Source organism: Ixodes scapularis, unplaced genomic scaffold (genome assembly GCF_016920785.2).
Source record: "Ixodes scapularis isolate PalLabHiFi unplaced genomic scaffold, ASM1692078v2 PGA_scaffold4__175_contigs__length_147842914, whole genome shotgun sequence".
Classification (NCBI taxonomy): domain Eukaryota; kingdom Metazoa; phylum Arthropoda; class Arachnida; order Ixodida; family Ixodidae; genus Ixodes; species Ixodes scapularis.
The window spans coordinates 3,559,467-3,584,589 of record NW_024609879.1 but is presented as its reverse complement, the minus strand read 5'-3'; the positions used below and the strand labels follow the sequence as shown (position 1 = coordinate 3,584,589).

Genomic DNA, 25,123 nt, shown 5'->3' with positions numbered 1-25,123 from the left:
GTTTGACATTTCTTCGAAACTCACGTTGAATAACAATAATCACATCTTAAGACGGCACTTACCTAGGCTATACATAGATCATTCTTAAAAAAGTATAACATATCTACCATAAATAGTTCCGGCTGCAGCGTGCTTCAAATCTGGCACAAACGATAATCGTCAAAAACCCGTCGTCCTTCCTCGCCCCTTTGGGGATTTATTTCTTTATACCTAAGCATGCCCGAACATTGAAATAAACGACATTGTCTTTCGTAAGGAACGCAACACCGCGTGTAAAAGTTCGTGAAAAAAAAATTACGAATGTACCCCACTGCTTGAAATTAAATGAAACCGTCCGCCGGTCTTTCGAAGTTCGACGAACGTCGAACTTTTACCCTAAAAGTTCGAAGTTCGTCGAACTTCTGACTTTTCAGAATTCGAAAGTTCGAAACTTTTCGAAATTCTCGATAAATAAGTTCGAAAGTTCGATATTCATAGAATTTTTTGGTCAGTCAAGTTCGAAAGTTCGACAAGCATCAAACCTTGCAGCGCAAAAAGTTCGAAAGTTCGAAAAAGATAGAATTTTTTAGCTTTATAAGTTCGACGGTTCGAAAAGCGTCGAACTTCTTAGCTTAACAAGTTCGAAAATTCGACCTCCGTCGAATTTTACGATATAGACAATTCGAAAAATCGAAATCTTTCGAACCTTTCGAACCGCTTGATTCGATCATCGAAACTTCGATTCGAAAAAAGTTTGCGGCATCCCTAGTTCAGACAGTGCTAAGGCTTCGCGCCAATTCACGCAGAACTGGAAACGGTCGTAGCAAGCGTCATGCTACTTGTTTGACTTCCTTCGGGTGAGTAATCCTGCTATATTGACGCTTTTGTTTTGGGTACATTGCAGGTGGGAATAACAAGCCATCAATATTTTCACGCTGACTGTGAAAAGCACGAGCTTTGCATGTAGAGTGAGAGTTTTCAGCTGGCTGCATTAGTCCGCGGTCGCTTCCTGGATCTGCTCGTTCAGCTAGGACAAAGCGTCGCTAATCGTTTTCCCTGCCGTGAGCCGCAGAGCTGTCTTTCGCACAAAAACACTTTTAGCGGGCTAGGGTGTCTCAATGTGTAAGCATCTGTCTTAGGCTGGTGATATCAGACCATTTTCTGCCCGACACTTTTGTCGACTTTTTAATTTCGAACCTGCGTTCATTCTTCTCCCAGCTCGAGCTACTGGCTTTGGCACTGCTGTATCCCGGAGAAAAGCTCTCTCCCGAGATAAGCTCTCCCGAGATAAGCTCTCCCGAGATAAGCTCTCCCGAGATAAGCTCTCCCGAGATAAGCTCTCCCGAGATAAGCTCTCCCGAGATAAGCTCTCCCGAGATAAGCTCACCCGAGATAAGCTCACCCGAGATAAGCTCACCCGAGATAAGCTCACCCGAGATAAGCTCACCCGAGATAAGCTCACCCGAGATCAGCTCACCCGAGATCAGCTCACCCGAGATCAGCTCACCCGAGATCAGCTCACCCGAGATGAGCTCACCCGAGATGAGCTCACCCGAGATGAGCTCACCGGAGATGAGCTCACCGGAGATAAGCTCACTGGAGATAAGCTCACCGGAGATAAGATATAAACTTGAAGAACAGGAAAAAGTTCGAAAACTTAATAATATCTGTCTGAAACCTAAAAATCAAAAGTGTCAATTCCGAAAATCCGAAAGTGCATGCGCATGAACACGGTGCCTGAAATTCTCTTTGAAGCTTCTGTTAAACTTCGAAAACAGGATAAAAGAGTAAGTAGGATATCGAGGTTTCTTTCTACCATGGATATGCACGTTTCATGTGCCGTTCATGCTGGTGTTTCCACACGTTGCCTTTGTGTGATAGTGCCCTTCTACGGCAAGCCACCCATGGCCTTCAGATCTGCACACCGTCACCATTGTTACTCGTGACCTATATAAGAACTAGCATTCTGTAAGGTAGCGAATTGGGCGAGTTGATAAGCGTTATAGACGCGTTGCAGCAGCTGTGCATGGACGCCGCCATAACTGACCTTCAGTTTTCGTTTGCTCTTATTTTGTTTATTTCACTTCATCATTACCATAGCAGGCCAGTTTATTGCCATATTAGATTCAACTGGGTCCTTTTCTAAAGCATCGGCCTTTGTAGAGGATCGTCAACTACCGTTTCAGTTGCTCGGCATCTCGGTAAGACAAGAGAAGGTCAGCAATGGCGGCTGTAATTTGGCGCGTGTGTAAAGCGTCTATACATGTTGAAAACCGCTCAAACGAAGACGACGGTGTGAAGACAGCAAACACGACAGGACGAAGCTGCTCTCCCTACTAAAGTTCTGTTACTAAAATTAACAGAAAGAAAATAGCGCTGCCACCACTGATTACATCAACACATATCTATCTGTAAGGCACTACACAACCTTTGAAGCTGAAGCGGTTCACACACCGCTATTTATATTAGCTCGCAAAGAACAAACCTCTTTATTTTTACAGAGCTACCGACGGCGCACTGTCAGCTGTCAATAAATTGTTGTCTTTCTTGTTCCGCTGTTCCGATTTTATACTTGCGGCTTCATTAATATACAGAATGGGTGTATACTAATTTTTGAGGAATTAGTAAATATGCCCAATAAACCTCAAGAATATTACAAAAAAAAGGACATATTTTTCAATAAAGTGACGAATTCGAGTTGTTTTAAATTGCCACGTGTGACGCAGAATCTGCTAAGCTAAGCAAAAATTAAAAAAAAAAATCAGTGAGCTTTTTTCCGCATTCACTAGCCGGTGCGCTTTTCTCGGCATCTGCCGGTTTTGCGGTGAGCTTTACTCCAGTAAGCTTTTCTCTGGTGAGCTTTTCTCCGCCGCCTGGCACTGCTACGCCGCATTTTATTACCGGCAATGTCCTTGTATTTGATCCAAGAGCGTGCACTGTCAGCATCGGGTAAAGGATGGCATCACTCTCCCCAAGGCAAAGTGAACATAAAGGCGCCCTAGCTGGGGCAGTCAGTGTTCGTAGGCTTAGCTCGCCGATTTCTTTCTCGGTGCGTACTCAAAATGCTAGCGGTTGACCGCCCGACAGCGTGGATTGATGGAAACATTGTTGGCGATTTTGCGTTTGCTTGCCCTTAGAATTTATTACAGCAATTTTCACCACAACGTTATACTGTAGAGATCGTTAGCATTGCAGTGGTTATGAACTTTTGCTGCTTCAAGTGGGAGGTGAGTAAAAAGCCATAGTGTGCGTGTATCTGTGCGAGGGGGGGGGGGGGGGCAGCTTCTAATTCCTACCACAAAAAAAGAAGAATAAAAAGGCTTTTTCCTCCACGCGTTCGCTTTGCGTCAACGTCGCACCGTCTGGGGAAAGAGGGGAAGGGTGAAGCGGTGGCCCGGGAGTGCATTTTTTTTTTTAATACATCCTTGGCATACTTTTGTTCGTTACATCTTGTAGGTCGCGTTGGCAAAGCTACTGGCCATTTTGTTTTTTCGGCGCTGACCATTTTTTTGTTTTTGGGGATTTTATTCATGCTGTTTATTATCATCTGTTTTCTGTTGCTGGTTCAATTTCATTTTTGTGTCCCACACCTGTAAAAAATATATAAACAAAAGTTTGCTTCTTTTTTTTTTGTAATCCCAGGTGTTTTAGTGCTAGGCTGACTATGGGTGTTAAATGACCGTTAAAAATCTTGTTTTCAGAGTGCGGCAATGGCTATGAACGTTGACATGAAGGGAATTAGACAGGGGTTCTGCACGAATTGCTCATGTAAAGTATCAGACGTCACAGGCATTACCCAGTGTTAATGTAACCATTATCATGAGAAGGAACCTCAAATGTCAATGGTCCTCTAGGTCCCAATTCGTTTACATGACTGCAAAGGAGGGAGTTTCTCTGGTTTTCCATATTAATGCGTGCCCATTCTTTCATGTTTTAAGTTGTTACTTTTGAAAACCCCTTCTCGGTATCTTTGTGACCACTCTGTGCCCCCCTTGCGTTCCGGATTTACACTTAAAACTGACAAGCTGGCGATGCAGAGTGCTATGGCAACTAAAGCTAGCCAATGAGTCAAATGCAGGCACCCAAAGACAACCAATACAATGTTTTGAAGTACTGCACACTTCATGTACTCAGGTGGAGAAAGCAGCGGGACCAGATTATGAAAGGCGCCCCGGCACGTAAGAAGTTCACAGGACCGCACAAGGGCCGACATCCGCAAACGGGACAAGAGGTATGTGAGTTTGTTCGCAACGAACGATGCAGGGGCTTCGCTGTCACCGCTGATGCAATTCAAATGAAAGCGTTGGAGATCACAACAAGAATGCAGATTCCCCGCACGGTGTTCCGTGCCAGCCGGGGCTGGGTGGAGCGTGTGATGAGACGAAACGGATTTTCTCTGAGACGCCGGACAACAATTTGCCAGAAGCTGCTAACCGATTTTGAAGAAAATCTCACAGCTTTTCAGCGGTATGCGATGAAGGTCCGCAGAGAACACCCCTACCAGCACGGCAAGATTGGCAACGCCGATGAGACGCCTGTCTATTTTGACATGCCGAGGGCGTGCACAGTTAAGGGGGAACACTGGTCTTGGAGCTTTTTTTCTTATTTTATGACCAAACTTAATGAAACTGCACAAGCTTGTACAGCTTTTTGTGCCGATTTCATATATCTGGTAATTTTCTCGGTCAGTAGCATTGTCCTCGAAATAATTAAAACTTGCCTGCCTTTGTTTGGAGAAACAATAGAAAAAAAACTGCTCTACAGAATATTTCTTTTAACACATGACTAGATACTACGAAGTGTAGAGAATACAATGTTGGAAGCACTTTTAATATAAACTCATTATTAGTGATTTTACCACACATTGAAGTTCAGTGCTCAATGCATGTCTAACAAGTAATATAGCAAAAGATCAAATAGAAATTTTCTAGACTTATATTAAAAAATCTGCTCTCAACATTGTATGCTTCACACATTTAGCAACACATTTCAAGAAAGTTTAAATTTCTATCTGCTCTAGGTGCTGAGATATCTCTCCTGTAAATTTTCAACGAGTCCAAAAATTGTGTTCTGTGAAAACAATGTTTTAGAGTCAACTTCCATGTACATACAGCCCACATAGATATTATAAATTGATTTATAGCTCAAATATTCATTCACAAAATTATAAGCCTGGTAGATTCAGAACAACAGCCATCGCCATTTTCAAAGGAATGCAGTTTTAGGAAGTTTTTGGCTCCAAAGACCCATGTCCTCCCTTAATGAAGTAGGAGCCCGAGAAGTGAAGTGAGGACGACAGGGTACGAGAAGCAGCGTGTCGCAGTGATGCTGTGCATAATAGCTGACAGCCGCAAGCTTCCGCCATATATCATTCTAAAAAGAAAAAGCATGCCAAGAAAGGAATCCTTTCCTAAAGATGTGATTCTGAGAGTGCAGGAAAAAGGGTGGATGACAACCAATCTGATGACAGACTGGATTCGGGTCGTGTGGGAGCAGCGCTCGGGAGCACGGCTCAGTGGACCTGCAGGAACGCGGTCGATGCTTCAGTTGGACTCGTTTCGCGGCCACCTGACCCCGGAGGTAAAGACCAAGCTTCGGAACATCAATAGCGACCTGGTTGTGATTCCGGGTGGCATGACGCCAGAGCTGCAACCCCTCGACGTTTCAGTCAACAAGCCCTTCAAAGCCAATCTCCGACAGGAATACGAAGAGTGGGTGCGAAACCCTGAGAGGAAGAATACACCGACGGGAAAGCTGCATAAAGCGTCCGCATCAACCTTCGCAAAGTGGATTTCGGACGCGTGGAAGCGGGTCCAAATGGACGTTGTGGTCAAATCACTGAAGAAGTGCTCGATCACAAACCACTTCGACGGAGCGGAAGACAACTTGCTGTGAGATACAGAGAGCGGCAGTTCAAGCGGTGTGACGAACTCGAGTGACAGTGACTGAGCATCTGACACAAGCGGTGAATTCACTGCCTCCACGATTTTTCTTTTGAATGTTTGCAAACTAAAATGTTATTTCTCGCACCCATCTCGTCGTCATGTCGCAGCGAAAAGAGGGAGGGGGGGGGGGGGGTCATTCTAGATTTTTCTAATCTAAGCACCCCCCCCTCACTTTGGGCATCGCAATCGTTAAAAAAGGGGGTGCTTAGAATTAAGTAAATACGGTAAGTCCTTATAAAAAAATAATTTTGTATCAGTTTCAGTTCTTTTTTTTTTATTCCTGCTGGCAGACAGCAGACAAACACTGCAAAAACTCGAGCTGAATGGAGTTTTGAGAAAGGCAGTGTTTCCGAATGTGATAATACGCCCCGTCCTGGAGACGTCCTCACGATTGCTCTTCCCGTTTCCTATCGGAGAACTTGCTTCACTCAGATACGAGTTGATAGATAAGAAGGGTCGTGTCTTTTGGCTCCCCATTCTTCCTTACTGCCCCAAAGTCCTTTAATTTCAAGCGTGAAACAGAAAGCACATGGCTTTGAGCCGAATAAGGTTTGAGAGTGCAAACAATACTTCATCATTATCTCGGCTTTGCACTCTCTTTCTTCCTCGAGAATGTTTCAATTATGAAACTTTTAGAGCGCAGCTCTTAGGCGCCCGTTTCCAGCTTGAGCGGCATCGCCGTCGGTGTAACCGCGCGGTGCATTATGGGACGTGTAGTGTCACTGATGACGTCACACGTGACATCACTAATGATGTCATCAGTGACAGCATCGGCATCGTCATCGTCACTGATGACGTCATCAGTGACGTCACTAGCGGAAAAAATTCCCCGCTAAATTTAGCGGAAAAAGTTTCCCCGCTAAACTTAGCGGAAAAAGTTTCCCCGCTAAACTTAGCGGAAAAAGTTTCCCCGCTAAACTTAGCGGAAAAAGTTTCCCCGCTAAATTTGGTAAAAATAATTTCCCCGCTAAATCTAGTGGAAAAAATTTCCTCGCTAAATTTAGCAGAAATAATTTCCCCGCTCTCACCTAAGATGTGCATTTTATGCAACTTGCGTTAACACGTCGATCCACACCAATGTTAGTAGTGGGGGACATTCCACCTTCTCTCAGTACCCTTCCCTCCTGCTCAAGAGCTGCGCTCTAATTTGGCGTTACAGGGAGTTGTAAACGGCTTTCATTTTTAAGAGTGGCTTTTAGCTAACATGTCTTCTTAACCGATGAATTTCGAGACATTCCAATCGGACCCATAAATCGTTAGAGAAGGGACGAAGAAATGCATGGACCAGTTGACCGAGTTTTCAAAATATCAGACTTGGAGCCAATGAGGGATGACTACAGCCTCACCTGCACCGCCTCCCGCTAGCTGTAAAGGTACCGTTATACTGCAATGTTACGCACGTGCGCACCCGCGCATGGCACGGCGACTATACGTTGGCGGAAACCGGGCACTTCATGAATCCGGCGTCTCGACGCAGCGAACGCAGCTGGCGGGATTCAATGCAGACGAGCGTCCGTGGCACGAAACGAGTCCGTACCCATCTCGCGCCACATCATTCTCCCAGCATGCGTTATGCGCGCCCTCATGAGACATACAGACATCCCAAAAAACACCGCTTTGCAGAAAAAAAAGAAGCCCGCGCTCGAAGGAGTGTTCTGCGCATGCAGCTCAGTGGCAAAGCGCCGTCGGAGAAGTTGAAGCAGGTTGCAGACGGGAGTGTTTTCCGACGGGCGTAGAGGAACCGGCGCGACGCATCCGACTCGAGCCTCGCTTGCGCGCAGGAGACGTCCGAGTACAACAGCGCGTGAAGACTCCAGAGGCCTCGTCGAGTTAACATTGACCTTCTTGCCACCGCAACCTACATCAATTTCCACACTCAATTCACCTACACCTCCTGCACCAGCTGCATCAGATGCGTAACGTCCAATTATGTTTACGAATGCAAGCAATCTTCGATTCAATTCAATTAAATGTTTATTTAGCATCTTATAATGGAAAACTAAGATTGGAAGAACACTGCCCCACACTTTTCTGCACTGCTACAGGCCGGTGCCGATAATTTGAAGGAACCCAACGTTTGTCTGGCCGTTGTCGGATGTCAAATAAGATATGGATGGATGGATGGAATAACGGGTCCAGGGCTGGAGCCACACTCACGACAGCCTTGGCAGCGGTTCGGGTGAGCACGCTGGCCACAATGCCCGTTGCCGTCCTGAGAAGCACGCACGCCAGCTCCCAGCTGTGAGGTAAGCCCAGGCGGTAGCGCTCCTGAAAAGGGAAAAGTGCGTAGGAATTACCATATTTACACGACTGTAAGTCAACTTGATTATAAGTCGCCCCCCCCCCCCCCCCCCCCACATCGCACATCAGCAAAGAAAAAAATCTTTAGATGCACATTTTACTGCGAACTTGTGAGAACGGCAAAGTATCTGTTTCGAAAGCTGAGCCTCCAACACGCGATCGATGCCTTCTGGCGTGCTTTGGCTGCGCATGCACGTGCAAGGTGCATGAGATGGCCAGGCGTTATCGAAACTAGGAAGTTCACGCTGGAGGTGGGAAAACTAAAGCTGCTCATTGTCATTCTCACTCCGTCGCGACTAGACTACGACTTGTCCGCACTGGTGATGTCAGTCCGGTCATAATCACTGCCATGTTCTCGAAGCACGTCGTCGGAGTCGTCCAACGAAATCTCGCACTTCGCAAATGACAGGATCAACCGCCATCTTTCGCGCTTGCTCGGCGATCGCATTGGACTTCACGGGTAGAGACCGATTGCACGCTTTTGCGCCGTACGTTCCAAGCCTGACCTCCAACTTCGGAAGGCGTCCCCACCTATCTAGACTTTGGCCTGAAAGCTGCTTGTCGGCACAGTTTAAGATCCCGTGCCATTGCAGACTCCACTGGAGCATCACTCGCTCCAACGGATCGAACTTGCGTCCACCAGCGCACTTGTTGGTTGCTTCCAAGTGAAGAATGCCCATAAACGAGCACCGAAAACCTAAACTGCCCGGATCAAGCGTGTCAATACAAAATAAACGTAGTTAGCGCTCCAGCATGATCTCGACACTCGATCAAACGATGTGCTACCGTGAATCGCGCGAAAAACTGCGAAGTCTGTTCCAGCGGCCTCCGGAGTGGCTCTTACAAGAAGTGCCGCTACCCCCCGGGAGTCGGGCGCGCCGTGCGCTATTCACCATAGTACCGTAATATCCCGAGTCATCGCCCACCCCCCTACCGCCTGAAATTCATTAAAAAAGTGGGGTGGGCCATGTCTCGGTGGGTGAGCACAAACACTTGAAAAAAGCGGAAAAAACCGCCTATTTTTCTCTGCGTATCTAGCGCTGATGCACAAGAGATACATCAAACTCAAAACTCGATTTAGTTTCATTGTTTTATAAAATAAAAAAAAAAATGCTCACGAAAGAATATTTTACTATAGCAAAGTCCGTTGCTCGCATACGCGCTAGAAACACCGCCGATCAGCATATAGCGCGAACGTTTGTTCCGTGAAAGAATGTCACCACTATGTTCTCCTCGTTAGTAAAAAAAAAGAAAGAAAAGTCTACAAGAAAATAGAAAAACCGACCAGGCGCAACGAGCAAGCGAGCGAGCGAGCGGACCAAAGAAGCGACCAAGAGCAATGCTGGGAAAGCGGGAAAGCCGGCGGTCGCGTTGGCAAATACTTTGGCGTCGGGCCAAGTCGGGCGCCTTGTCAATTGCAAGCTCTTGCGCAACTTTCTTGTTTGGTGCGTACATACGTGCGTCCGTACATACGTGCGTCCGTGCACGGCGGGCTATCAATGCACGGTTGGGACGCTCTGCAAACGTCTGTGTAGGGCGTTCCAGCAAAGCTTTATTTACGCGTTGGCTTTGCCTAAAATATTGCACAACCGCGGTCGCGACGGGCGGGAAGAAAGAGCGGGTTCGCAGTGACCTTACTTCGGCGGAGACAGACTTCGACCTAACACTCTGCGGTTACGTTAACAAACTCTTATTTTGTTATCTCCATCGTTTTCTTTTCGCACGGATACACGACCACTTTGGGGTCGCTCACGGAGGAAATGCGTAAACAAAAAGAAGTGTCTTTCCCTCCTTCGTTTTACTTTGTCACGGACGTCCTCCAACTGTAAGGTCCGCGGCCGCGTCATTCGGGTAGGATGAGTCCGCGCTGGGGTATTTGAAGGGGTGGGCGATGACTCGGTGTTTTTTCGGAAATCGATATTGGCCCAAAAAATGGGGTGGGCGATGGCTCGGGGACGGGCGATGACTCGGGATATTACGGTATATTCGGGTTAATTTGTGAATCGCTATTAATAACACTGGTTCGCGCAAATAAAAAATAATTAGTTTGTAAAATGAGCACAAATAATAGTGCAATGCTAGAGGTACAGCCGGCTGAACTTGTAACAAGACGAGGTGTTCATGATATCGTGATTGTTTTGTCTTTGCCAACGGTGGAATGCTTTGGTTCGATTCTAAGTTGACCCCCCCACTTTAGATTGTCAAAAATTGAAAAAAGGGTCGACCTACATTCGTGTAAATACGGTACTTTTCCAATGGTCTTCCAACATCCAAATCTAAGGACGGTAGCAAGTTCCACGTACGGACCTAAGGAGAACATTACATTTTCACTTTTGCAGTTTACTCGACGTCAATGCATCCTTATTTCTTTTAGCAACCAGGCTCTCCTTTCCACACTCAATGATCAATCTCATGCGCAAATGTTGCGCGCCAACCGCCCGCACGCTAACGCATTAGTGGGTGGCTTCTCAAACCGGGTTCCTGGGAATTTCAAGGTCCCTCAGTGTACCCTCGCAAGTTCTCCGAGGGCCAAATTTCTTTGGACGTCCCTCGCATATTTTTCCAGCTTGAGCGTTAACTCGGCAGGCTCGAACCGTCATCAATACACGACCGTGTGCCAGAACGCTCCCTAGTGTGTGCAATATTGCCTTCGAGGTCCGTAAGTGTCTCAATTAAATCGAAGAGCTCCATTTTAACCCTCGGTGATGATCTGGGGAGTAATGGACCGCAAACCGCTGCTGGGCATTTTCCAACCACAGAAACGAATTCCCATCGTACTCTTGCCACAATGCTACCGACGCACGCAGGATGCCAGCAACCCGGAAAGAAGCCGAGGATACTCAATTTAAAGGGCAACTCCACTTCATTTTTGATATTTAGAAAATTATGTAGCCCTCTTCAGTATCATATAGGAAGACCCCATGTCAAATATTACGATCTAATTCCATTTATATATTTAATAAACTGGCCAAGCGAGCCAAGTCGCCGAAATCTGCCAACTCTAGCGTGCGGCACGAGGCGCAATCATCAGCGCAGTCAATGCCACGGAGTTGAAGCAGCCGACATTGAGCCACTACGTCAAAGGCATGACTATGTCATTCTCACGTTTTAATTGTTTTTACTTCTCAGAGCGAAATTGAACGATGACGTCATGAGTTTCTCCTCCCGGTGTTGGCTGACCGGGAGTTTGCGCTGCCCTGCGCGCTTATCGGTCTTGTTTCTCTGCTCCCTTTCTCCTCTTTCGTCTTCTCCACTTCCCCCTTTCCCCCACGCCATCACCGTCCACGCCATGCGAAGCGACCTGCCCGCGTCGCGTGTCCTGTTTCTCGCTCCCTCCCGAACGTCACAAAACCACGTGATTTGACGTGACGTGGCCATGACTCTGACGACCCGAGACCAATGTTACCTGACGCAGCCAAAGTTTCGGTTTCGGTATCAGGTGATGTTCAAATTAGGATTACACAAATAATATTCCACATTTCGCGAATCCGAAGATGTAGTACTGTTTAGTAGTGCTTTGTGAAGTGGAATCACATGTAAGCCTAAATTTTGCGGAATTGAGCGGAGTTGCCCTTTAAAAGAGAGCGGGGGTTCTGTGAAAACAAAATTCATACAAATTAAAAAAAAGGGATGACGACATGTTAGGCTAGGTGGAGCAAGCTACTGCCCGTTACAAAGGGTATAGCCATTACCATCCATCCATCCATCCATCCATACTACTTCTAGAAGCCGGCCACCGCAGCGGCGGTGGCCACTGCGGTGACCTCGAGAGACCCTCACCTGCCTGGAGTCATGGAGGTGAATCAACAGGCCATAACACGGTCGTTATGGGCACGTCTCGTGGTCGGCCCATAATACGGCCGGCCACGAGGCGTGTCAGCTGTGTTATGGGTGTATGAGGTGAGAAATTTTCAATGCCGAAAGGATGCTTAGCATGGGGAGCATCCTTTCTGTATCACTTGTACCAAACTGCCAAACTCCCCCAAAAGCAGAATCTGTGTCCGCCGAGGTTTTGGATTAAACGGGGCCTGATCGTAAAAGCTACATGCTAAATTTAGCGGAAAAAGGATGTACGCTCGGTCTGTGACGTTACGTCTGTCCACAACATTATAACCGTCTGTTGTGATATTTCGATACATCTCTTCAAAAATCCCTCCCTCCCCCGTAAAAAAATGAAAATAAAATGTACTAGCATTGTTTCCTTTCTTCCTCTAGACAGAAAAAAGACGTCAGCCTGGCACAGTGCTCGGGTAACCGTGACGCAGCACTTAAAAGGAGCTCGCTTTTACTTTAGGGCTTTCCGACGAGTGCACGAACTGCCCAGAAATGTGAAAAGGGCAGTACTTCGAGCTACAGAGTGGAAGCTCCTATTTCCTTTCAGGCATCCTTCCACAGCACTGTTTCTATGTGCAGCAGCTTCATTATTTTCATGAAGTGATTCTGTATGTGGGTCCAGATCTAACACACTAGTGACATAACAAACAGCCCTGTTACGAGAGGGCTCAACTGTACGCACCACAGGTCAAGCATGCTGCCGGGCAGCGAAGTATGGTGCCTGGAGTCCGTCTCATACTAACGCGTTTACCGCAAAGTACTAATTTTTGGTCCCTGGATTTTCATCCAAGGACGCCTCACTAGTGCCACCTTGTTGCCTGCTGCAATGCCTGTGAAATACTGCAGGACCCCTGCTCTGCTGTGGGCCGCTTTCCAGCCTGACAGCTCATGGAAACTTAAAGGAACGCTGGACTCTAGGATAGCACAGTCGACTCTGGACAGTTCAAAGTTCACAGAGACAGTGAAACACTCGAAATTAAGCGTACTTCGAATTAAGAAAAACACACTCAAACCGTCTGCTTTTTAATCGGTACTCGCAAGGGAGAAGTTAATTTTTGCTTGCCTTCACCAACGAAGGTGCACAGTATTCCGCTATCGAAGACGGCCAGTATTAACTGTGCTCCGCAAATGGCACACTGCCGAAGGTGTGGAAGCCCTCGGCAGTTTCTTTGAAGAAAATCCGAAATTGTACTTCGTGGTGCTACCGGCAGTTTCAGCACCGGCGGCACTCTACTACTAGGCACGGAAGGCGACGTGACCGTTTGTAGGCCCAAACACTTAGGCGATTTCCCGGTCTGAAGGTGGACTCCAGACCATGACACGTTTGTTGACATTGATACGCTCGACAGACAAAACATCTTGTAAGGCCGGATGAAGCTTCACACCAAGCTTCGTTGACCGTACGTGCCACACTTCGTCGACTTCCATGGGAACGACGCCATGACGTGTGTGCCCGCAGCCACGAATATGCCCGGGTGCCAGGCAGCAGGGTCACATGCTGCGCTCATTCCCTCTTTTTCCGAACCGCGCACGTGGTTAACGAAAGTGGTAAAGCGTGCACGAGTGTGATTTAAGTTTGGTCAGCATAACCTCGAGCCATTTTCGTGCTTTGAGAGTTGTTGGACTTCTCGAGCATGCAAAAAGTTCCTTCGAATTACCTAGTCCCAGAGCTTCAACTTCAAAGTACCCCACATTTTTTTCCATAGACTTTTATGTGTAATTGCCAGGACTACAACTCTGCTTCCAATTAACCTAAATATTTATTAAAGCGACAAAACTACCGAGAGTTGACTGTGAACTTATCTCACAAAATAAACATTTCCAGAAAAAAAATATTTTAGCGCAATATTTACGTGGAGACACTTAATATACAAGTCGGGAGAAATTCTGCAGCATGCCTCTATTTCAAAAGACCATCTCCAAAAGAGAAGCGTACTTCGAAAGCACCCAAATAATTCCTGCAACATTAACATCACGTTTAGAAAACTTTCATCTTGAGGGGTGCAGCGCATCTACCAGCACAGCTGCAACGCCGCGATACTTTTGGGACGTTGTCGGGCAGAAATAGAGGGGCCACTTCTTCGGACGCGATAAATACGCCGGTGGGAGATACACTCCAGGCACCATGGCCCAGGTATGGATAGTGCCCCACCTGCGCATGCAGGAGCGGGGTCCTCCAGCCGGTCTGGAAGAGGGCACCCTCCCCCGCCAGGATGCCCGCCACGGTGGCCAGCACCACGCAGGAGTCCCCGCGGGCAGGGGTCCACTCCCGGGGGGCTGGGTAGGCCAGGCACAGCAGGGCCACCACCCCCACCACCAGGGGAGGCCCCCAGGGGGAGTTCAGCAACAGGTGGTCCACAGGCAGAGCCACGGGCACCAGCACCAGCATCAACGCCCAGGCCAGCAGCAGGCCCCCCAACAGGTCCTGGAGGTGGAGGGACAGACCCCTTGACCCTTCCACAGTTGACGCCACGTATGTTACACATTAGAAAGTTCTCACCTAAACGAGAAATCACACACATCCTGGGAGGTGTTTCTATTCGCTCCGTCTGTGACGGACTATAAATTTTATATACGCACCTGTTTCGCTCTGTGCGCGTAGTATGCGAGAGATGCTCGCTTTGCGTGCGATGTACCCTCGCGGTAAAGGCAATCGGAGTGCTGGCTCTTTTGATTGAGACTCTTAAAGCTTCTCAGAATTGAATTTAGAAGATGAGAGCTCATCATTTGATGGAGAAGCTCCAAAAAGTACCTCCAATTGGAAATCTGAGGCCACCACCAGAATGCCGCAAAAGCGGAAGTGCCAAAATAAAACCAAATGGAAGGACGCATTCTGCATTAAAAAAGTGACAACTGCTCGCCCTCAATATTTATGCTCGATGATTCTTAACCGAAGTGGCTTGCAAGCACCGTACATGCTCCCACAAGATAATTAAACAAAACCTATACATTCATTTTATTTTTTTTTTTTACTATCCGTTTCAAAACATTTTAACCACTAAAAAACGTGTTTTGGGGGAAAAAAACAACTGTGAAAGTTCGGAATTAAAAACAGCGCGGAAAGACGAGGACCAGACAAAGAAGTGACATGGACGTAGCGCTGGTCCGTGTCACTTCTTTGTCTATGTCCGTGTCGCTTCTTTGTCTGGTCCTCGTCTTTCCGCACTCTTTTTAATTCCGAAGTATGTACCAACTCGTCCAAGCCTCAACTTTAACTGTGAAAGGACTAAAGGCAACTCACACAAAAAACCTTTCTTGTAATTCTTGGATATGATACAGATCACACAAAACAAGCTTTCCCCGAAAAATAAAAAAACTTTAAGGCAATATTTACGTCACAAGACACAAACAACACGAGTGAAAAACATTAGAATCCTTCATCTCAATGTCATATATAAAAAAAAAAACTTTCAGCCTTTCCACTTTGGTGAAGTAGGAAAACCAGCAAAGCTATACTATGGTGGCAATGAGGTAATGGCAGTTGGCAAGTTGGCAAGCCAGAGTGGAAAGGCTGGAAAGGTTGTCGGGATCTATGAGTGACGGCGGCAAGCAGACAACCGGCAAACACAACACTCTGGACAGCTACCGCCATCTATGGGCGACGGCAGCAACCAAGGTGTTGTGCCGACATTTCTCTGTGGATGGACACGATCCTGGGGAACCTAGCCCTTAACAGCTCCGCTGTAAAAGAAAGAATTACTTAGAACAGCCGGAAAACACTCCCGTTGTGTAGCAGCCATTCCTATACTCTCGATCTGGTGTCGGTAGGCTGAGTTTGTAGACAACAAACCGGTTAAAACTAAGCTGGAGAATGCGTTCGTAAAATATTTTCGAAGGTTTAGAGCACAAATTTGCAGAACGGAAAACACAACGGACAGAAACAGCATGTTCGCTTGCGTTGCACTTTCTCACTCCAGAGATGTAATTTTGCTGTCGGTTTTGTTGAACGCCGCATTCAATCGATTACACTGCTTCGCTTAGGTTAATTGCAGCAGCTGAACCACTTTCTTTTTCAGTAGCCGGGATCGAAATTTTGTTTAGGCAGCGACTATTTTGATGCCCAGTGTAAAAATAACTTCAATATTATTTGGCCGTCTCTGACGTCACTTCCGTGAAACGTGAGCATAGTTTTCTAAAATGATTTGACGTCCCCCGTCAAAATAACAACGGTTTTATCACAACATTTTTAGTCAAAATATTATAGCTTTACTATTCTGATGTCTCCCATCAATGTAGGGGATCACAGGGGTAGTGGTGATAGTTGCTTCAATTTATTTCCTTGTGGACGGTGTTGTTGGTGTTAACGGAGTCATGTGTGTCATTGTATTGCATGCCTAAGAGGCTTTAGCCATACATGGCTCTGGAAATGTTGTATTCAGTGTGTGTGTGTGTGCTTGACAGTTGAACGACTCCTTTGGACGTGACAGTGACATCGCTCGGTGGCGAAGCTGCACTCGCACCAAGTGCCGTGTGGTCGCTTTGTGTGGCAGAAGTCTTTTTAGCAGGCACTCTTGAGTAACACATTTAACCCACAACAAGGGCGAGCTGGATATCCCTTCATTTTTTGTCTGCACGTAACAAATCTAAGTGCATACACGACGGAACACTGGGAGATTTGAATGACTCCTCCACTGCCGCGCAAGTGCGACTTCGACAGGATACAAATTCTCGCCCGTCTCACTTTCCACATGCTTGCGGGTTCGCCGTTTAGTTTATACTTTCATTTTGTTTGTGCCTGACGAGTCTGGGCAGCACAAAAAGATTGAAATGGTTAATAAAGTGCCGCGAATGCAAACAATGCTTGGTTTTCTCTGTCACGGTGTTTCGACACAGTGTTAGCAATCGACTTCTATTTTTATGACTCGAATATTGAAGAGATTCAGAATTCTTTTCGTCAGTTATAAATAATGTAAAAGAAATCATACCTTTGGTGACATTTAGCACAGTGCTACCAAGCAAAGATTAAGAACAGCCGGCTAGCCGAGTTGAATTTGAAAGTTTCTTGGATTGCGAATTGCTCGAAAAAATCTGGTTATAAAATGTTATGAACCACGGTTAAAAGTGCTAAAAAGATGAACGCAAGAGAGAAGACAAACGCGGGCGCTGGGCCAAACCCTAGCGCCCGTGTTTGTCTTCTCTCTTGTGTTAGTCTTTTTAGTGCTTTTAACCGTGGTTAAAACGTTAATCACCAACTAGCGCAACAGCAAGCACTTTTATAAAAACTGCAGTCGATAACCTGACGCCTGTCGTCAGAAAAATGTCCAATGCCGATTGCAAGCAAAGTAATCATTCTGATCGCCACTTTCAATCATCTTCCGGTCCGAAGGCTCCAAGTCCAAAGTTTGGTCAATTTGTGGTGGGAAGCTTGATGGGAGACGTCAATATAGTGCAGTAGGTATTGCGACAGGGGACATCAAAATCCTCTCAAAAATATTTTCACGTCTTTATATAATAATAAGTCAAATTATTTGACAAATTATGATAATAATAAAATAGTATATTTTTATTATAAAAATAAAATGATGAAAAATGACTGTGAAGGTCCAAATAATCACTGCCTTTTATTTACTAAGAAGTAACTTGTCGAGCATAGTTTCGGAAAAGCCATGTTTTACTAAATCGATGCCAATGTGAATTCGTTCGCCAGGGTTGGACAAATCCTCATTTACTAGTGCAACTTCTGACATCCGCGTTTTACCCGAGGTTAAAGCAATCTTAAACCAGTCGGAGCTCTTTGCAAGGGTGCAAAATGACACCGGGGGCACAGTTTGCTTTACACCAGGGGTCGGCAAACCGTGGCCAGCGAGGTGGTTTCACGATGCCCCCAGCACAACACCAGAAAAGCACCCCCCCCAAACCCTGCAGCTACCTCGTACGAACTCAAGGACCACACGGCAGTTTCAACCTCAAAAGAGGTGAAACAGGAACAAGCAGCACTTCCGATTGGCACTGCCCAGCATCCCCTTACTTAGGCAGAGAATGCTGCACTTCCTTTTTTCCTTCCCCTCGCCACCCCCCCCCCCCCCCCCCAACCCTTCGTAACTTGCCGTCTGGTCCGTTGCTGCCGCTGACTCGGCCTGACGCTGCAGACGGTTTCAGACCTCTGCTTCAAACAAACTTGCATGTTTTCTCTCACCAGCAAATGTCCACAAGAAATAACTAACCTTGGGTTGCATGTATTGCGGTGGAGCTTAAAGTGGCGAGTGATAAGCCTCTACCCCTAAAGAGCATGACTTCATGGGCCTTTCGTCGAAAAAAGAATTGAAAGTGTCTTCAGAAATGAAAGGCACAACGGCCGAGACCTTTCTTCACACTGGGTAATCGAAAGTGCAAAAGCCCCAAAGTGGTTTCATCCCATTCACTGCCAAAGTGCCACTGCCCTTGAAACGCCGGAGAACTGACACTAAAAACACTCGACGCTATTAAGACGGCTTCGGGCACGGTGTTACCAAACTTCCGAGCAATTTCATATATCATTGGATCAGGTTGAACAGCTAATTGGAAAATGCTTACCACTAAATTTTGTGGGGAAATTGAATTTGTATATAGCTATGCACCGATCCAGTTGTTCCCACTATAATTAGCTATCGAGCCGCGACGTATGGACGCACACAACCTCACAGTTTGGTGGCCCTGGAGATACTATCGCGTTTAACACTCTGTGCGAGTAACTCATACTCATTTCACAAGATACTCCTAGGCTAATTCCACCCTTTTTCACTGGAAAAAGGATGTTTGCAAAAATAACAAACTTTAAGCGTTTTAGCTAAGTGTTCTGGGATTCCGTGCATTTTGCAGTCGGACAGGAATTCTGAGAAACAACTGTTATGCGAGGGAATAAGGCCGTTTGATAATGACAGTGTTAGTAAGTGAGCCGACAAGCTAAATTTAGCAGACTGACATTTTGTAGGAGGAAGAATTTCTCTGCTTATTTAGATTGTGGAAACCAGCTGAACTTACATAAAAAGGGTGAGGAGGGAAAGGAGAAAAGGCATCCAATCGTTTTTTACATCATTATTTATACTTGTGTGTAGACTTCTTTTAAAATAGCTTTGCTATGACAGCCCATGTCTATACAGATTCTGTAAAAAGAAAAGTTTCGCTGAATCGGGAGTTTATGAAGATTTACAAACATTTCTACTCCATTTAAGACGAAACCCCGAGACTGCGGAAAAGACGAAGGACGACACGACACACAAAGTCTCAAACACAGCTGAAGTTTATTTCACAGAAGTTTGCGTTTATATAGGGTTTCGTTGCCCTCATAAACCAAAAGAAAAGAGAAAGAAAGTGAGAACACTCTTTACACAAATGCATAAGAAGGACTGAACTCTAAAGACCACCAGCACAGAACTTCGTCTTTTCCCCAGCCTCGGAGTTTTGTCTTCCATTATGTTTAGAGACCTGCGTGGATAACGGTTTGATTATCCGCATCCGATCAGCATCTGCAGACTTTGTATCCGCATCCGCACACTTTTTACATTATTGTATCCGTATCCGATCTGCATCCGCATACTTTGTATCTGTATCTGAACCGCATCCGCAAAATGTGGAACCGCATCCAACTCACAATCCAGGCATTCATTGTATATCCAAGCATGAATGAAAAAAATATAGCACGTTTTAAGCTGTTTGCTAGTTTTTGTACAAAGAAATCTTTGGGACACCATTCAAAGGGGATGCCATTTTGTCATTATCAGTTTCATCGTATTTATATTAAAAGCGATCAGCCTTTTCGAGACACTGCGCGTTGAAGGAAAAATGACATCAGCTATGTGATCGTCCTAGGAGTCCGCAACACTCTGCCCAAAAAACCGGAAAAAAAATATATATATGGGTGGTTTCATCTCAAATCGTGCAGGCAAAAAGGGTCGAATTTTTAATTTTGATGAAAAAAATATATGTTATGGCGCCGTTTCTAAAACCGCAGTCGACACAAACCGCAAGTTCGTCGGATTTTTTGTTCTCGACTTATGAATTTTTAAAGAGGCCACGGCGAAAAGCAGTGTTTTTCACACCCGTCGTGGGTCGGATGTTTCGCTTGATCCCCCGCCATGGATTTTCAGTCCACATTATATTATCTTTTTTGAAGCACTCTGTGGACACATTTAAAAGGCTCCAATACCATGAAATAATTGTAGGCCTTTTGCTTTTTTTCTGTAAAAATGTCAAAAACGCCTCCTCGGTCAATTGTTGACGAACTTTGACAATTAATTACTGGCGATCTACTTGGGTTACACCGATATGTTTTATGTGCACGGAGAGCCCAGAACACGGTCTTTATATCTATTATAAAATGCCTTCGCTGTGTCAAATATCCTTTGCGGTACGTTTACGTTATTATTATGCAAAAACCAAAAAGTACCATTTTTGAAATTGATTTTCTCAAAAAACCCATTTTTTATTTTTTTTATTTTTTGTTCAAATGTAGATATGATAGTTGTCTACACAAAAATCAAGCCTAGAAAGTGTATATTTTGTTTGTATGTTCTACATTTAAGCATCAATATCGTACAAAAACGTGTTTTTACGGCTCGAAGTGAACTTGCAAATTGCGCGTCTTCACAAGCTTGGAAATAGTTTTTTTCTTTTTTTCAACGTTCCCACATAAAAATGAAATCCAGTATTTCCACCCTGATATATTTATTGATTATTTAAATTTTATTGTAGGCGGCAAGCTACATCGGAGCAGTTCCGAAAAGAGAAAGCAACACTTCTTAACACACCAGCAGGTGTCGTAAATTTTTAACGTGTAGGCGTCGGCAGACGTCTTATTGATTCGGGGCCCTCATTGGCCTGCACGAACGTCCCGCCCTTTCGGAGCCAGCAGATGACGACGACCTTTCGCGCTCGTTGTGTTAGATGGGACGGCCCGTGACAGTAAAGCGAGCAGCGCACCCCGTGTCACCAAAAGTGAAATGGTACGATTGTGTCGTTGACGCGGCGAACAGTGACAGCCACCCAGGAGGAGTCTGTCAGAGTATTGCACAAGGGAAAGCAAAGGAATCGTTGCCTGAAAGGATGAGGACACCACGGCCTTACAATGTCGACGGTCAACAACTGTTCTGCCAGCCAAAACAACGCCGCGTGTGCGCTAAAACCGGCGGCGCGGGACAGAAATCGCGCAGACGCACACACGAAGATGGGCCGGTTTCGTTAGGGATGTGGGGAAATTTGAAACCAGCCATCCGTGCATGCGTGAAACGATACCGCATGTTTGCCCTAGCTTCGAGTGCCCTATCCTTACCTTGAAACGGCCGTGCTCTCTCTCTCTCTCCCCCGGGGAGATCCGATAGCACCGAAGGGTTATCTATTAAACTTGAGGAAGAAAACGAGAAGGGAGTGTTTAAGTTTAATTATCCCCACCAACCCGCTCGTTCTGTCCTTATAAAGGGTTATCTCTTTTGGAAACAGCCAAAGCCCGGAGACTGACATTAAAACGAGCGTGTTGGTAAATATACTTGTGCTTGTATTCTGCCCGGCGACTAGTTGGGTCGAAGTCAGCCTCCTTGTCAACTATAACCGTTTGTGAAGAGTGGGCTTCTCCCGAGATGAAACGTTAGCGCCGGCTGACGTGTTCTTTTGAAAAAGGGAAGGGAAAGAGAAAGTTTGAGTAACTGCAGAAACTACCTCGAAAGCTCCTCTCCCGATATGAAGCTTGAAGCATAGTCTCGGTTACTCTTCTCGCGCATCGCCTGCTCGAATCTAATCTTCACTTTCTTTCGTACAGCCACTGTTCCGCACAGCCGTCGTCGATGTGCGTAATAGAGGGAGGAACAGATTCGAGCATCATCTGGACGCCGTCATCATGCCAGACTTCAATGTCGTGGGACCGACTCGTGTGTGTTTCTTCGCCCCGCTGAACTTTATTTCTCGGGTGCGGTTTTTTCTGAACGTCTTTTTTTTTCAATGTTTTCTTATTAACTGTTTGTTAGCACTGTTCAGGTGTTGGGTTTATTTCGTCATGGCGTAGCGGCCTGGCGGTGATGTAGAGAGCGTGTTCGCACGCATTTGGTTGCGTCCCGTTTAGGGAATGCCCGGGGGAGTTGGTTTTTGTTCTTGCCATGTGCGGCCGAGTTTTCCCGTCTTTATTAAATTATTGATCTTTTTTTTTTTGTTTTACCTTTACGTGCCGTCGACTTCTTTGTCTGACTCTCCACCAGGCGTGGACCTATCGCCTTGCCACCGCTCGAACCTAAATACTTTTTTTTTTACGCAATTTTCGTTAAGATCGGAGTTGGGCAATTTAATTCCTATTTATTTATTTTTATTTCCTACCCCTCTCCATGACACACTCTCTGTGTGTTTCTGACCGTTTCTGTGTCACCACTTTTGTGTATTACGGAAGTGAAAGGACATTCCCTGGTGACCTGTGCGATGTGCGGTGAACAAGCCCCAGTGTTTGGTTTCGTAAAGAATTGTATATAATATATCGACGATGTGGTGACTTTCTTTGTCTTAGTAATATGACAGCTAATAGCTAGTCGTGCTAGTTTACTTTGAAAGGTTTATAAATCGAAACAATACAACGTCTGTGCCTTTTGGTTATTGAAAGCCTACTAGGCCTGCTGATTTGGTTAGATATGTATCTCATGGTTCCCGCTCTTATCCAAACATACATAAATATTCAATACCACAAAATCCGTTTATAATTGATTACAAAATGCAGAAGAAAATTCAAGAAAACTTTTTCACAATTCATAGAGACGCATGGGTCGCTATGTCTGACTTAGGTCTTGCAAAACAAAGACTTCTTTTTCCAATATTGAGGCCTAAATATAAAACATGCAAACAAAATATACACTTTCTAGGCTTGATTTTCGTGTAGACAACTATCATATCTACATTTGAACAAAAAATAAAAAAAATAAAAAATGGGTTTTTTGATAAAATCAATTTCAAAAATGGTACTTTTTGGTTTTTGCATAATATTAACGTAAACGTACCGCAAAGGATATTTTATACAGCCAAGGCATTTTATTATAAATATAAAGAGCGTGTTTTGGGCTCTCCGTGGACATAAAAAATATCGGTGTAACCCAAGTAGATCGCCAGTAATTAATTATCAAATTTCGTCAACAATTGACCGAGGAGGCGTTTTTGACATTTTTACAGAAAAAAAGCAAAAGGCCTAGAATTATTTCATGTGATTGGAGCCTTTTAAATGTGTCCACAGAGTGCTTCAACAAAGATAATATAATGTGGACTGAAAATCCATGGCGGGAGATCAAGCGAAACATCCGACCCACGACGGGTGTGAAAAACACTGCTTTTCGCCGCGGCCTCTTTAAAAATTCATAAAGAGAGAGCAAAAAATCCGACGAGCTTGCGGTTTGTGCCGACTGCGGTTTTAGAAATGGCGCCATAACATATATTTTTTTCATCGAAATTAAAAATTCGACCCTTTTTGCCTGCACGATTTGAGATGAAACCACCCATATATATATACACATATAGATATATAATTTTTTTTTTTTGCTTTGTAATATCCATTTTATGCCGACGCGTACTTTCGAAACTTAAAAGTTAGAATAAGGCATACTATGTGTGCTGTGTGCGCAGCAAGCTAAGACTCAGCGGTCGTATCTCTTTTTAATTTTTAATTCTGGATTTATTGTTTGTTGCTGCTATGCGGCGTGTTTCTGTTTGCACTGAAAAAAATTTAAGACAGCATAAATTATGAGATTCATAATTATTCGGCTACGACGCTCTAGCGTCGTAGCTGGACGAATATGAACTACCAGACTTTTTGGCTAGGTCTCTAAGCATAGAAAAAAGAAACACGTAGGCAGTTTACAGGCTGCCTATGTGCGTGCGCTGTTGATATTGAAACTTTACAAACCGTGGTGCCACAGGGTCGTGCTCGCTGCCGAGGCACTACTTTTGTTTTTGGAATCATGACCACACTACTCTTTGCGGAGAGGGGGACGTCTCTTCTACTTTCTTGTGACTTGTACATTTGAGGTTTTCTTTGCCCGGAGAAAGTTTCCGCTCTTTTCCTGCCAATGTACTAGCTTTCTCGGGACGATTGATGCCCTGCAATATTTACTGTTTCTATAGATGACATTTTTAACGAGAGGAAACACACTAACTGAAGTGATGTTCAGTGAGAATCAGATCTTTCTTAGAATTCCTATCGTTTCTTCAAAACACGCTTTGTGGAAATACGTTTCGTGGACAACTTTTCATGGACATACATTTCATGGACACATGGTTCGTCGAACCTGTACATTTTGCGGGGGCATGCCCCTGCGACGTTTTGTCATCAACATACTTCTTTACTAAGCCGCTAAAAGCTAGCGCGCGATTCACTAAGGCGAGCTTAACCAAACCATGTCCCCCTCCCCCCTGTAATCCAGGCGAGACGCAAAAAGTTTGTTACGAAAATAGCAGGGTTGTGCGAGACGAAAGGTCTCAGGATTTTCAATGAAACGAACACGAGAAACCTTTCGGTCAAATGTCGCATGCCGACGAAACGATGTGTAGATGAAACGTCAGTCGACAGACTGAATGCCACTGGGCAAAAAATTTAGATCCGGAACCGCGGATATCCGCATCCGCAGCCTTTGACATCCGCATCCAATCTGTAATCCGCCAAAATTTGTATCATTTTTATCCGCATCTGCCCGATTACTGCGGATATCCGTGGATAATCCGCGGATATGCAGGGCTCTACTTATGTTAAACCTTCACCAGCTTGTTTGAACCCCAACTTGTTATTCATACTCAGTTGTCCTCGTACAAAGTTTAATAGATTTCATGAAAATTTCTATTAAACCAATAGACCTTTTCCGCGTAGTCGTCGCCATCTTGCGTGTTGCAGCGACAGCCGCGCCGCCTGGCGTACGGTTGTTGTGCGCCCATTTTGGTATGCGTAGGGCAGCGTTGTTCCTAGCTCCCGCGTTGTCCCCATTGACCCCGTGCATCGTATCTTCATTGTTTTCCCTTTAGTGAGTTCTTAATTTGTTTGTTATTGAAAGTGTGAATTATTCTTGTGTTCTGGCGTGTTTATTCGCCTTCATGGCGCCCGTTGTTGCGCCAACAGGGTTTGTCGCCAGCGTCGC

The 25,123-nt window shown here is 45.4% G+C and overlaps 1 protein-coding gene across 1 annotated transcript in view; it reads right to left on the bottom strand.

Moving 5' to 3' along the window:
* LOC8037690 (sphingosine-1-phosphate phosphatase 2) overlaps positions 1 to 25,123 on the bottom strand; it is a 45,540-nt gene that overhangs the window by 11,191 nt on the left and 9,226 nt on the right. The window contains 2 exon segments of the mRNA XM_029993554.4: positions 8,082 to 8,192; positions 14,212 to 14,484. Of these exon segments, the coding sequence (XP_029849414.2) occupies positions 8,082 to 8,192; positions 14,212 to 14,484 (384 nt within the window).